The sequence below is a fragment of the Nothobranchius furzeri genome, chromosome 7, assembly GCF_043380555.1.
Source record: "Nothobranchius furzeri strain GRZ-AD chromosome 7, NfurGRZ-RIMD1, whole genome shotgun sequence".
In the NCBI taxonomy this organism is placed as follows: Eukaryota; Metazoa; Chordata; class Actinopteri; order Cyprinodontiformes; family Nothobranchiidae; genus Nothobranchius; species Nothobranchius furzeri.
The window spans coordinates 47906184-47921077 of NC_091747.1; the positions used below are offsets into that span (position 1 = coordinate 47906184).

The following is a 14894-nucleotide window of genomic DNA, read 5'->3' on the forward strand; positions in this document are numbered from 1 at the left end:
GTGCAAATGCCGCAAAATTCCTGCAACACCATGCCGCCACGACACATTCATAAGACACTGTGGTGGCAGTACTACGCTGATTTGCCGGCATGGTGTGTCTTCTAAAAAGGGCTAATGAGTTGATTAAACAACCAGGAAAGAGTAGAGCATGTCTCAGCTAGTAGAAGCTAACTGTTAGCATTAGCTACCTCAGAACATGGCAGAACAGGTTCAGACTTGTGTTGTTAGCGGAGATAGAACATAAATGTTCAGAAGTGTCATGCCGCTGTTAGCCAGTCAGAGGCAAGATGTTTGAACATCATGAATATTAATGAGTAAGACACCAAATCCATGTTCCACCCCCTCTTCCTCTGAATAACTTCTACACAGTTATTTGCTAGCACAAAAAAGTAGCAACAGTAAGCTTTAGCACTTCCTGTGTGGGAACTCAATTCTCCCAAAAGTGAACCATGGAAATTAAACTTGCTGTGCACATTTTTTTTTAAAAGCAGTACATTTATTTCAATATTTTTTATATTTACTATTTCCAGACCACTTTGGTCTTGGACCTGAATGAGAAATGCCATTCTGTTGTGAACATTTGCCAAGAGGTTTGGAGGTTTGTCCATGTTATTTAGACAATGCAATTTCTGTTTCAAGAAATGAGCCAAACCACTGGAGACAAACTGTAAGCCAACTTCATTGATGTAATTGCATCCACTAAACAGGATTATGTTCATGCGGGTCATCAGCAAGAACTTATTGAAGTTATCAAAGCAAACATGGCTGGAATCAGTTTTACCTGTTTTAATTCACTGCATCACCAACTAATGTAGGAGAGGGAACATGTGAGAGTCACCACGGTAGAAAGCACAGCTTGCTGTGAGCGAGAGTAGCGATCTGTGGCTGACGAGTTAAAACAAAAGAAAAACATTCGGGACTGAAGCTCCATCAACACCGGCTGGCGACGCGGCTGCATTTCTAAGTAAAGCGTGCCATTTTGGCGGCACGCACAGCCACAGCTCACGGTTCTGGGAGAAAGAACTGAGCATGCCCGTCCCATCAACAGCAGGTGGACCTCACCGCTCCGCCCATCTCACAACCAGAGCGGGAAAAAGCACATCGGCTTGGATCATACAGGCGGGATTATCTGTGAAACAACGCCAGTGAAATTATTACTTAAGTGTTGTTTGTGTGCATGTTGTTCAGTAGCTAATGCTATAATTAATATCATCTGGTGTTTTCATAAGGCTTACACACTGTGCGTGATGTGCATTAGGGGAGCGCAGGCGCTGGTTTAGCGTGAGAGAGTGTGAAGAGGGTCAAATGCGTGTGTCTCACGCTCAGTGCGTGAGCGTTGGCAGCCCTGGAAAGGCATTGTTAATCTACCAGTGTAAAATCACGGTGGGCAACATGGTGGTGCAGTTGGCAGCACTGTTACCCAGCGGCAAGAAGGTTGCAGGTTTGAATCTCAGCTGCAGCCTGTGCATCACATTCGTGCATGTGCAGGTTTTCTCTGGCTACTCTGGTTTTCTCCCACAGACCAAAGCATGCATGTTATGGTTAAAACTGAAAGTTGCTTTGGATAATAATGTCTGCTAAATGAATAAGCATTAATAAAACAGAAAGAACATATTCTGTTTTTGTTTTGGAATACAAATTTACCTACAGTGTCTTTGGCCGACCACTGGTGCACGCCACAATATTTTCTCTTATCAGTCTCAGCAAGGTCTCGGTTTATGAATATTCCACAAAGTCTTCTCATGAGTCATTACAACCTTCTCCAGCTTGTACCCCAAACCCCTGGTGAGGCGAAATGTTAGAAATCTAGAATGCAAAACCCCATCATAATATTTATTTTTCTGATTTGATGATAAAATACAGATTTTCCTACTACCCAGTGGAAAATCTGCAAATTGAAATATTTTAATGCATTTAATAAAAATTTAATTCAAGTTCATTTATATAGTGCCAAATCAAGACAAAAGTTGTAAACATTCCAATACAGGTCAGTTCATTAAGCCAATCAGTAAAACGTTTCCTATGCAAGGAACCCAGCAAACTGCATCGCGTCACTGACTGATGTCAATGTCTTTACAGCAATCCACATACTAAGCAAGCATGCAGTGACAGTGGAGAAGAAAACTCCCTTTTAACAGGAATAAACAGTTTTCTTGTAGCACAATTATACTTTTATAATTGAATCCAGCGTCTGATAACAGGAGGTAGACAAGAAGAAGCGCATGGGCAATACATGTGCGACAAATTGAACAAGAAATCTAATTAAATGTCAGTTTTCCGGATCTGTCCCAGATACAAAGATTCAAAAACCCTTTAAAAAGCTGTTCATCTCCTTTTTTTATAATACCTTGAGGGAACCGAAAAGATTTATCAGCTCCTCTGGACTATTTTCAAATTTCCATTATTTTTTCCCTACTATCACCTTTGCTTTGCCCTGAGACCCTGGATGGAAAGCAGTCAAAGAGGAGGAGAGAGAGAGTGCTGCAGACATTCAAATCCCACGTACCTTCTCAGTGGGATCTTCTTCTCCATGGTCTTGCTGCACGCTTTCTGTTTGCATCTATTTTGATATAAAAGAGCTGTCACAGAATAACAAGCGGCAGCGCAACCGAGTCAGAGTGTCACTGTCAGTGTAGACTTGTCATGTTGTGAGCCAAGAGGAGGTTAGGACCCAAAGATGCAGAGATTCTAGATGACACAGGGTTGGTAGAAATAACGTAAAAATCCTTTATTAACGAATAAATCCAAAACGGCAGGGAGCCAAAAACCAAAATCAAAAAGTCCTAATAACAAAACCTACAGATATCCAAGAACGTAAGAAACCAAGAGATACAAAACCTAGAGAGGGGAACGAGACAAGGGTGACACAAACAATGACCCAACAACACACTGAGACGCAGACAGGGTTAAATACACTGGGGCAGGATGAGTGGGAGATAAGCTGCAGGTGCGTGGGGAGAGAAACCTAGTGAAAACAATTAACTGATCAGGGAGAGCAAAGTGAGCAGGGGAGAGGAAACTAACATGACCTAAGAGCAAAAACAAAACTTGAAGACAAGAAGAGCAAGCTAAATAACTAATGTTCTAAGGGGGAAGGAAAACTACAAAAACCGGTGGAGAAAGAAACACACTAAAAGAGACTAATTAAATGAAAAGCTGAACCTTATAGAAAAACTGCAGAGGGGTGACTAGGGGAGACCAATGGGAGCACAGGACCTGGGAGGGATAACCTGGAGGGGCTGCAGACCAGGGGACACATGAGGAACACAAGGAGACACATGAGGGGATCCTTAGAGGTGGATGGAGCACACAAGGAGACACATGAGGGGGACGCAGACCATGACAAGACTGTAAAAAAATTAAATAAATAAGGAACCTGATATTTTGTGAATCAGTGCTGCGTATCTCAACATTTACTCTTCATCTGAACTCTTATTATTTTATCTGTTTTCCAATTAAACATAATAGTTTATGGAAACTGCATGTATCATGTGGAGGCTGGTTGTGTCTTTTCTGAGGGTTTTGGCAGCTCAAAGCTCAGGTTTTCTTCTTGCCGGAGGCATTTGATTCTAATCCTCCCTCGTTTTAGCCAAGCCACATTTCCATGCATGCCGTCTTCCCTGAGGACATGAATGGATGTGCTCCTTTGAACAGGAGCAACACACTCTCTCCTGGCCCTGGAATGTGTGAGCTAGCCGTGACAACAGAGGAAGATTTAAGACTCAGCGCCACCTTATAAAACACCTTCTACAGCTGAGCAACCATAATAGAAAAACACTCTTATGAAAAATGATGGACACGTGTTTGGCCAGGCATACGCCATCTGTTATCAAACGAGCAGCAATGTGCTGCGGGTTCAGCCCGTACAGCTGTTCCGCTCGTAGGATTTACCTGTTAAAGATCCAAGCTTGGCACCTTAGACTGTGAGTTATGTGCCTGTTTATTTTAAATTTGAGCTTTGAAGGCTTTTCTGGGATGAAATATGCACACTGAGAAACAATGATACAGTGAAACGTGCCAACGAATTTGGATGATTTAAGAGTTTTAGACGGCAAAAAAGGTGTATTTTACTAGAGAAGTTCTGCAACTTTTTTGCTTTTTAATTTCTGAACAGGAAGTGGTAAAATTTTCCGCACCAGTTTCACCCTGAAATCCTTCCTGAGCTGAGATGTCAGAAACAAAGGAGAGAGGCAAAAAAAAAAGAGAGAGAAAGGAGAAGAAGAAACAACAACTATTATCCTTTGGCTATTTTTCAGAGTGGTATGAAATTGTTTCATGTATTCTTCCAAACAGCTGTAGTCGGTCTAAAAGTGGATTGTTTTCACAATTCACATTTAAAATCAATGCATTTTCCTTTTTCACCAAAATGTGCTTTCACCATCCAAAGTCAAATCAGAGGCACTTTCTGGAAACAACAAAGCAAAACACACAAATAAAGGTAAAAAAAGCCTGTGTGGCAGACTTACAAAAAAAATAACACCAACTTATTTATAGCCGCATTTCTGAAGCTTGATAGCCTTTGGCAAATTTGGAACTGGTCTCTATAAATCTTTAACTTTTTATGAATTAAATATCACTGCTTTAAAGCAACCCACTACACCATCTAAAATACCACAATAATACAAAATGCTAAACGGTGCAGCAATGTGAATTTTCAAAATGTCACCTGGATGTTTAGAAATAGCAGCAAAAGACAAAACTGAACTTTATGTGGTGTAAAACGCCTAACCATGACAAAAAAATTCTTTTGGAAAGGAAATTATAAAGATGTACTGGAACAATTTCAACAATTGGAAACTGTTCTTTGAGCCTCTATAAAGCAACCTTGCTGGGGCTCACAACCCACAACCTCCAAATAAAGCTCTATGATAGAGCTACTGCTTTGTTCCGCCCACTTGGTCACACATGAATTTTGCATCAGTTGCTGGGGGCCTTTACTTCCTGTTTTGTCAACACATTCTCACTCCCAGCGCGTCAAAAACAAACGCTTGGTGAGCCACCCTCCACGTCACACCCCTGATGCCAAAAGTGCCCTTTTTCGTTACTTATGTGCGAAAAGGGGTTTTTCCCTTATTTGACTGCAGATCCCAATGCAGCGTAAAACTGAAGGGATGGGATGTCCGCTACCGTTGCATCCCAATGCAGCGTTACACTGACGCGATGGGACGTCCGCAGCCAGGGCACCAAACAAGCTCATTGTACCTCACCTTAACCTTATCCTCTTATTTAACCTTATCCTCTTATTTAACCTTCCCCTCACCCCTATCCTAACCTTAACCATCTTGCTAGCGAACACGTTAGTGATGTGTCGATCGCTCTAAAAGCCGGCTCTATGAACTGAACGGCGGGAGCCGCCTCGTGATTGGTCGAGTTTGGACCGAGCCAATGCGAGGGGGAGGTTTCAACTACCACGGGGGAGGTTAAAAGTAGAGGGTATGTGTAACCTCCCCCTCGCTAGATGGTATGTTCTAACGTTTCCCTTGTGCGGCAAATACGAAAATTCACAGTCAGACTGACTGTCACAGTCATTGCATGGGAAACAAACGCTTGATCACAGTGAGAGTAACGTTTTAGGTAGCAAGAGGGTTAAGGTTAGGATGAGGGAGAGGGGAAGGTTATAAATAGCGAAACGTTAAGGTTTAGGTGCGGTTAAACGAGCTGGTTCGGTGCCGCATCAGCGGATATCTAATCATGTCAGTTTTACGCTGCATTGGGATCTGCAGTTACAAAAAGGAAAAACCCCTTTTCGCACATAAGTAATGAAAAAGGGCACTTTTGGCGTCTGGGGTCTGACGTGGAGGGTGGCTGACCAAGCATTTGTTTACGACGCTTAGGGGTGAGAATGTGTTGGTTTTGTAGGTGTGCTTAGCCACATGTTTTTGGTGTCCTGACTGAACCTCTTTTGAGAGGTTAGTGTCTGTTCTTAACAGACATGGACGTAATTTTTTTTTTGGGGGGGGGGACATATCCCCCCCACGTTTTCCAAAGTCAAGTTTTGCCCCCTGCACTTTTTACCATCCAAAAACAATATTATGCTATATTAAATTGACACCCCCCCCCCCACCCCCCACCCCCGTGCCCCCTCACTTCCAAAGTGAAAATTACATCCATGATTTGTGACTAGACCAGAAGGAATGTGGTTTGGACTCCATAGGAAGCCGACAAGGTCTTTTCCACCGCCCAAACTGGCATGGAATGGGAAGGATCGGGTCGCTAATTTTTCTGTTCTGATTGTAAAACCGGTCCAGACAAACGACATGGACCACGCCAGTCACGGGATTTTCTGGGCTCCCTTCTGTTGTAGGTCCAGAAATTCCTGGAGCGGTACGGTTAGGGTAGAGCAACAACACAGTCCACTGATTGGTTGACAGACATACGTCACTTCTTGCAAACAGGAGAACTAACGCCTAGTATAGCTTGAAAAATCTCCAAAATAATTACAGAATGAAGAATTACAGGGCATCTTTTCCCCAGAACACGTTAGCATACTGAAATTATTAGTATTTTGTTGACAAACCTATAAAACTACACTAACTGTAACTGTTTTCATTATGCCTTGGGAACCAATGTTTTATATAGTCAGACAATTTTTCCTCATTTTCACTTTATTTAAAGAATGAAGACACACACTTAAAAACATCTTTTTTTGCCACAAAAGTCACATTTTTCAGTGTGAAGAAATGCAATTATTTTCCTCCCATCAAAAATGGTGCAAGAGACTTTGATGTTTATCTCTAATGCAGCACAACTACATGTAGGATAGCTTATTCCCATGCTTGATTTGTCACATTACTTTGATACACACGTGAATGGAGGTTCACTCAGTGGTTCTACTTTGGTGGATTCATACTTTCAGCTTTTTCAGCTAGGAAAAAAAACATATTGTACAAAAAAAAAAAAAAAGAGAAATTCACAACTGGAAATCATCACATCAGTGAGATATAACTTTTTTTCTTTTCTCGGAGCACATTTGGCATTTTCTTTTATGTTATCACATTTTTCGTCCTAAACAATCGTGGATAATCTCAAAACAGTAATGCAACTCATGCTGCCATGTATTCCTTCTCTAAATCGATTCTGCTTGACTTGTCCTTAATATGTCATTTCTTACCCAAGGCTCTCCACCTTTTATACAAAATAATATTTTTCAGTCAAAGTGGGCCTCAAATGATGTGTTTCCCCCCAAGTTGTTTAGATTTCTGTATTCCCATGAAAAAAATGACATAGAATTTCAGAAAACTTGGAGGAAAGATTGAGTAGAAGCTGTTAAATGTTGGTTCAGACTGAGAGCACTTTGTATCTGGATGACTATGCTCTCAGAGAGCCTTTTTCCTCGTAAAACCTCCTTTTGTACCCTCTGATAGTTCGAACTGACATTAGTTTTCTTCAGAGCAATTCTTCCTAAGATTGGGAAAGTAATAGCTCTCATGTGGGAGGTAGTGTATAGCTATTTAGCATCAGAGGACAGAATGTACCTTTATCTGCAAATGTGTGTGAATAAATAAAGTGGCAGCATTTTTCAGTCCCACAGCTGAATAGATTATGGCTTTCATGAAGGGATTTTATCTTCAACAATCCATCTTTTTCTATAATTAATTTTTTTCCTTTTGTGTAAAAACGACATCTATAATGATAATTTCAATGTTTTTTTTTTTACAGACTCCATTTGGCACCAGCGAGTTTTATTTTGGCTTGGTCTTACAGATTTTTTTATTTTAAACAAGTGTTTCTGTTATGGTTTCACCTCATACATGATGATTTTGTGAGTGTTTGTCCTTATTTGGCTGTACGTGTGGACAGCATGGCAAAAAGTGAAATTAATTCTCCACTTTGAAGACATTGGTAGCCATTTATCCCAGTACCACAGCGAGGTGACTCCTTAAAGGTGTGGAACACTGAAAAACATTTTTTTAATGATTATTTCTAATTATAATCGGTCACTCTGTGTTTTTCATGCAGGCTGAACATGAAAATAGTCTCCAACACCTATCTCATGCACTAGCTTCTGATAGAAAATAGACATTGAAACTCTAGGATATGAAGATCCTGACAGATCTACGTCACGCCGTCTCTCATTCATTGACCCACCCATCTTGACTCACAACGGGGAAGGCTGTTGTTGGTTTAGCGTCTAGGAAACACCAGACGCTTGGCTAGCATAAGTTAATCGTTAGCAGTAGCAACTCCACCACACAGCAGAACTCCTCCAGGCTTGTGTTATTTGTGGAGATAAAACATCAACGCTGCAGAGCAAACCGAGTCAGTGGTAGAGTTGTGTAGCTGTTAGCAAATCAGAGGCAAGATGTCCAAATTTCAGGAAATAAGACTCCAAATCCTGCAGTGTCCTCCCACTCTCTCCTCCACCTGACTCCTCCATGCAGATACAGGCGCTCCCCTCTGAGCATGACTTACAAGGCATTCATTCCTGCTAGAGACCACTGCAAATGCATTGATTAAATGAGTGTTCCACACCTTTAATGAGCAAAATACATTAACACATACAAATTAAGACATAACGATGTTCTGTTTTTAAAAAGACAGTTTCTGTTTGGAAAAGTAACACAGTGTGAGCGGGTGCAGCTAGTCGGCCAGGCGTAGAGCAGGTCTCAGCGCTGTCGGGAGAAGAGGTTCCTCAGGGCGTTGTTGTAGTTCTTATTAAAGGCAGTGTATATGAGCGGGTTAAAGAAGGAATTCGAGTAGCCGAGCCAAAGGAAGATGCTCTTCCAAATCGGTGGGATGTCACAGGAGCACAGCGGCACAATGAGCTCGGTGATGAAAAAGGGGATCCAGCAAAGCACGAAGACGCCGATCAAAATTCCAACCATAAGGGCCGCCTTCTTCTCCTTCTGCTCGCGCCATGTGTCCCCGTCTGTCTGGAAGGTCACGGTTGCGTGGCGCACAGTGAACACCATCTGGGGCTGTTGGGCTTCATCCTTTACCTAGGAGGCAGTCGATCACAGAATAAATCAGTTACCCCACTGTCTCCATTCATCTGTCAAGACAATCCTGGTTAGCTTTCAAAAGCAGGAGCAGTAACTCTGGTAGTGGAGGCCAAAGACAGGCAATTACTGCAGTGAGTGTTGTGTTGTTGCTCAGCAAAACGGATTAAAAGCTGCTGAGTCGACTCTGAAACAGCAGCTGGAACAACAAGCTATATTAATATATATATATATATATATATATATATATATATATATATATATATATATATATATATATATATATATATATATATATAATTTCTTGCAAACACAGTAAAAGGAATCATAAGTACAACTGTCCTAATCCGCCTTTTGCAGGAGCACATTCTGTCCCTTTTCTCTCTTACTTACTAAACAGGAAAAGGAGAAAGAAATTGTCAGTGTTTATCTTCAGACTTCCTCCACTCTCATTTGTTGCCTGGAGCTCAAGGCTGACGGTCTTTCTTTCTTTCTTTGTGTGACGTTTGCCCAGGTCACAGCTTTTGGAAGTGCAAACCATTTATATGAAGGCATCAGAACTGAGGCAGACAGGCTACACTACCCTTCACTGTTGTGGTCTGCGTCGCACTTCACCAGAAACCCGCAGTCAGAGGAGAGAAGCCAGGATGGAGTCAATTAAGGCGAACGTGTTTAGGTCAGCAGAGTTTGGGCTGGAGGTTTGACGTTTAAGGTTGGATATAAGTGACTTTAAAACACGAGTTCAACATAGATCTCGCTAGATCGAAGCTAAAATCCTCTCCTGTGTTATAGTATGATTTGTAAGAAATCTCCAGATCTCTTTGAGATTTCATCAAACTGAAACCCCTATCCTGATCGTGTTCAGGGACAGAGAAAACGTGTTTATGTCCAATAAGTAGTCTGGTTTTAGAGTAATAAATGGAGTCTGGGTCAAGTTCTGCATTTTAAGCTTGGGTCACAACATACTTTCAGTGCACATGCTTCAGCCATCTTCGTACCCCTTCTATCCACTCTGTACCCACCTGGGTCACGACCTTAATGTAGGACTTGGAAGTACACTATAATTACAAGCAGCTCAGCAGGGTTATAAGAGGTTGCAGAATGGGAACAGTTACATTTCCTATTGGTATGAAAAATCAACATTATGTGCATAATTGTAATCACCTCACACAAAATGACAACTACTTGGTGAAAGGCTAGGGTAGGAGTTTGCTGAGATGCAAAGCGACCATCGACCGATACATCAGTAAATGCAAGAATGAGTTCATTTTTCTAAATTAAGATGGTCTTCGTCCTGGTGAGACAATACAGGTAAAAGAAGGTGGTCAGGTACGAGTTAACAAGCATTTTCTGGTGAAGGTTTGTCACAATAGAGGTCAAACTCAAGCGTACAATAATTTCATGGTTGCAATTAAAGCTCAAAGATGATTTTTTTTAGCAAAAAGGGGAAAGTTTATGGCCTTTTGTGATTTATATATTTATTACATGCTTGTAATCCAATGAAACAGTGTTCGTTTTTACTTAAGAGACTATATCATACAAAATCCACTTTTTGGATCTTTTGACTATGTTATATTGTTATTTCCTAATGAAAAATACCACTAAAGTATTTTTTGGCTTCATGCAAGCATTTTCCTGTGTTAGATGTTTCTTCCCTTCAGCTCTGCTAAGCTATTGCAAATGCCTGGATGAGGCACGGTTGTGTCATCATGCCCCGCTTATCCCATCCAGGGAGTGTCTAATCTGCATCCCTCCACCCCTGGACTGTAAACACTAAAGTCTAATTTTTACTTCTCTGTCAGCTCCGTGAGGGAGAGATGCACGCACACCAACAGAGACGTTTTGCTTTCAGACCATCAGTCAGCTGGGGATTGTTGCAAAACAATTCCCCAACAGGACAACAGAGGGCGTTGTGCTATTCTGGGTTATCCTGCCGCAATTACAGTCAGTATCCGGTCCATGACAGTGTATTTACTGTTGTGCTTACATTGTTTTAATGTATTTCAGAGCAGGGGCGGATTTAGGACTGAAGAAGATCCGGGGCTTAACACACACACGTCCGCGCGCACACGCGCGCACACACACGTGACACGCACTAGTCAACATCGCATACGTTTTGTACCACATAATTTTTAATCTGAAGCTACATATTAAGCATTTTCAGGGCAGAGTATTATTGTTCCTGTTAGTGTTTAGTGTGAGATGGTAGTAAGTATTCCCTTTCTTTCTCCAACAACTAGTAAGCTAACTTTAGGCAAACCAGCAGCACAACAAATATTTTCAAATAAGACTCACAAACCTGAGTCAGCACCAGTCTCATCAAAGCTGGGGTTCTGTCGTTGTACTTTTTGTCTAAAAAACGTCCTTATGTCCATCTTCACTCATGCGCTTCAGGCAGAGACTGCAGAAGAAGCCGGCTGCTGAAGGGCTTCTTCTTCAGTGGTGGAGGCTCAGGCAGGCTGTATACAAACTACTGCCAGCTGCTCCCTCTCTGTTGGACTTTGGTACTGCATGTTACTTCCACGATTTAGATCCGGGGCTTTTCATAAAACATCCGGGGCTTCAGCCCAAGTAGCCGGGCCTAACGCCGCCCCTGTTTCAGAGACTTTTCAACATGGACAAATATGTCCCTCATTCCACCCCACTTCATCATGCAATCGGCACCTCTAAACTCACATTTCTTGTCTTTTCCATCCACGAATAAAACGCTTGCTGCTTTTGTACTCCTTCAGTCATGGGTTAATAATCGTTCATATTTTCATACGTTTTCCGTGATGCATTCTTCAATCTGTTCTGTGTCTGCCGCTAAATATCTCTTTACTTTTTGAAGAGGCAAAGATAATGCTGTTGACGAATTTACAGAAAGCAGCGTTCTGACCAATCACAAGTTGCGTTCTCTGTCTCTTTCAATGGATAGTTAAAAACTGGGGCATGTCTCCGTCTTCCTCTGCAAGCCTGTCAGAGGGCTCTTGCGTCGACACATAATGGCGTTGTGTGTCTCCGTGCCAACGCAAACAGAGAAGTATAAACTAGGCTTAACACCCAGTCTCTCTGTGTGGCTAGCAAGGACTTTAATCTCCACAGTTGTGAAGAAGGGATTTCCTTGTCGCTTAAATAATGCCTAGAACTCAAAAGTGGATTTTTGTCTTCTAGGTACAGAACCCCTTTCCCGTCTTCCTGGGGAAGAGTTTAGTTGGCAGAAATGGTTGGATCTGGTTGGACTGTGATTTTACGGACTGCTTGTTAAACAAGCTCCCATATTTCGGGTCTGGATATGAAGCAAAACAGGAAGTGACATAAATTGCAGTTCCACCCTCATCCACTGGGGGCTGGTGTCAGAAGTGAGCAAATCCTCACTGACTCCCATGTTAAAAATACCAATTTCACAGCAGAAATAAACATGTTTACAGCCTGGTACCAAAACATGTTTTTTGTTTAAATTATCTAGTTTACACTCATGACAACTCTGAGGGGGGTGAACTTTTTGTCACTCTTCTGTTTAAGTGTATTAAAATCCTAAAATTCTGTATAATTAATGAGCATCTGACCCACGTGGTTGCAGAGCAAGCTGCAGGGAAAGGCCTCAGTCTGAGCCTCTCCTTCAAACTTTTCCACCATTTTCAGTCTCGCAACTTAGACCATTAGTTGTGCCGTTTGTGTGTTCTTTCACTAGCTGAGCTTAGATTTTAACGTGTACTGTTTAACCATGAAATTTAAATTTACTAGGGTAAAACCCAGTGCGTTTAACATAACGCAGCATTTTTGAAGATGAGTTGAAATTTGACATGTTGGTGAAGCAGGGTTCCGACTATCGGTATGGTCTCCCTCCCTTCAGCGGCAGCTCGGCGCATCTCTGAACACAGCTGTGCCTGTCTGCTGTGCGGGCTGCAGGCTTGTGGAGCTCTCAGGAGACCCCTGTGTTCCACCCGGTTCTCCCCAGCGGTCAGCCCGGCGTATCTCTGAATCCGTTGTGTGTGTGTGTGTGTGTGTGTGTGTGTGTGTGTGTGTGTGTGTGTGTGTGTGTGTGTGTGTGTGTGTGTGTGCACTCAGGACATGTCAGCCACCAGTGCACCGCTGCTGGCATTTTGCAAAGGCTGCTTTCTGGGAATCCGGAGTTCTGTAATGACGTGGATGGAATTCCTACAGGTGAATCTTTTATATATATTATTTTTGGGTAGAGGTAATGGCTCACAAAAATAACTTATATTTTGGAAAAAATTACAACTCAATAGTGCCAACTGTGATATTCTATCATATATTGTGCCTATTGTTGCTCTGAAAGGTGTGAAATAGGTATCTTGTCTATTTGCGATTGACACATTTTTAAATTCTGTTTGATGATGATGCAAGGGAAACATGAATGCACCGATGGGGCCGAGTACAAAACCCTGTGGAAATCCCAAATAACTATTTTTATCCCCCTTTCACAAATTTCATTTTAGACTCATGTATTTTCTTCCTTAGTTTATTCACCGTTTATGGTTTCATTTATTTACATACTTTCTCCCAGCCTTTCGGTCGCAGCTATGTTTATGTTTGTTGTTTTCTGTTCTGTTGTGTCTTAGCCTCATTTTCCTGCTTCTTGTTTCTAGTTTATTTTATCTTCATAAGTTGGTCTTCAGTTAGTTTTTATCCTTAGATTTTATCATCCACATTTAGCCTCTCCCTGTTTATTTCATTCAGCCTCTAGCATTGTTTTATTTTAGTTTACTCTTATTTATTGTTTTGTTCATTTTTCAGTTCTCCTCCTATTGAGTTTTGTTTTGCCTTCCATTTCTCAATGATTCTCACCTGTCCATTGTTAGCAATCACTATCACTCACACCTGCCCCGCCTCTCCATTTACCTCCTCGGTTATTTAAACTCAGCCATTTGCTTCTGGTGGTTCTTTTTTCTATGTTTGTTCCTCCAGCTTGTGCTCCTCACCTTGTTAGTTAAAATAAAACAATCATTCCTAGAGAACTTCCTAGAGTTCCCCCATTAGTGCCTTACCTTGACAAAAAACAGGAAGACTGAATTCTAAATGAGTTTGATTCGTCTACTTTTCAAACAAATGATTATATAAGTACAAATGAACACTAAGATGAATTACATTTGTGTTTTATAGATGTAGCATGATGAATTGTCCATTTCTGATCTAAAAGGCCCTGCTCGGTTTTGCTCTGCTCAAAACAAAACCAGAAGTTTCTGACACAAACCTAATCTGCATGAGATGTTTCTCAAGGTCTCATGCTCTGCTTCTGAACTGTTTCTTCCTTTCCAGCTCAAGAGAAGAATGAAGACAAATGACTCTTTCTTTTAATAAATCAGAAGTACTCTATTTTTAATAAAGCTAATCAAACAAAGTGTTAGTCCAATAATAAAATGTGAACAAATCTGTGAAATGACAATGTTTATGATCAGTAGTATTTTAATAAGTAATATAACTTTAAACTAGCTGCACTAGACATTCTCATCCACGTAATGCTTAAAGTCACATGGCACATTTCCTTTTTCTGATCCAATCAGAGCCTTCCAGATCTGATGCGAGGCGTGGTTTTGTTGGTGTTTGGTAAATCCCCTCTTGTTGTCCTTTTTTTGATTCAACCATAAATCAAAACATCCAAATTATAAAACTATGCCCACGTCATCTTAACTTCAGTTCAAAGTGTTCTAGAGAAGTTATCTGAGTGGCCAATCCGTAAACTTTTCTCTTCAGCTGAAAGAACCAATGACAGGCTGGATTAAATCTGTTGCATGTTCCACCTGCTGCAACAGTTCCTTTCAGAATAAAAGCTGAACCATCACGACCCCTTTTTGGGTCCTGCTAGATGCCAATAAAACTGTCGTGACCTGGTATTATCTCAAGACAGGACTGGTCGGCAGCCGTGGCTGTGCTACAGGCTTCGGCTCCAGAAAGGTCCAAGCTGGGCCTCTACACCTCCTGATCTAGACGTGGACTTCCGCTGGGTACGTA

The 14894-nt window shown here is 41.5% G+C and overlaps 1 protein-coding gene across 2 annotated transcripts in view; it reads right to left on the bottom strand.

Moving 5' to 3' along the window:
• Positions 1 to 6587: 6587 nt before the first annotated feature.
• htr5ab (5-hydroxytryptamine (serotonin) receptor 5A, genome duplicate b) overlaps positions 6588 to 14894 on the bottom strand; it is a 29577-nt gene continuing 21270 nt past the window's right edge. For both annotated transcript variants that reach the window (XM_054751502.2, XM_015954618.3), the window contains exon 3: positions 6588 to 8939. In XM_054751502.2, coding sequence (XP_054607477.1) covers positions 8607 to 8939 — 333 coding nt within the window. In that variant the 3' untranslated portion in view covers positions 6588 to 8606. The remainder of the gene's footprint in view (positions 8940 to 14894) is intronic.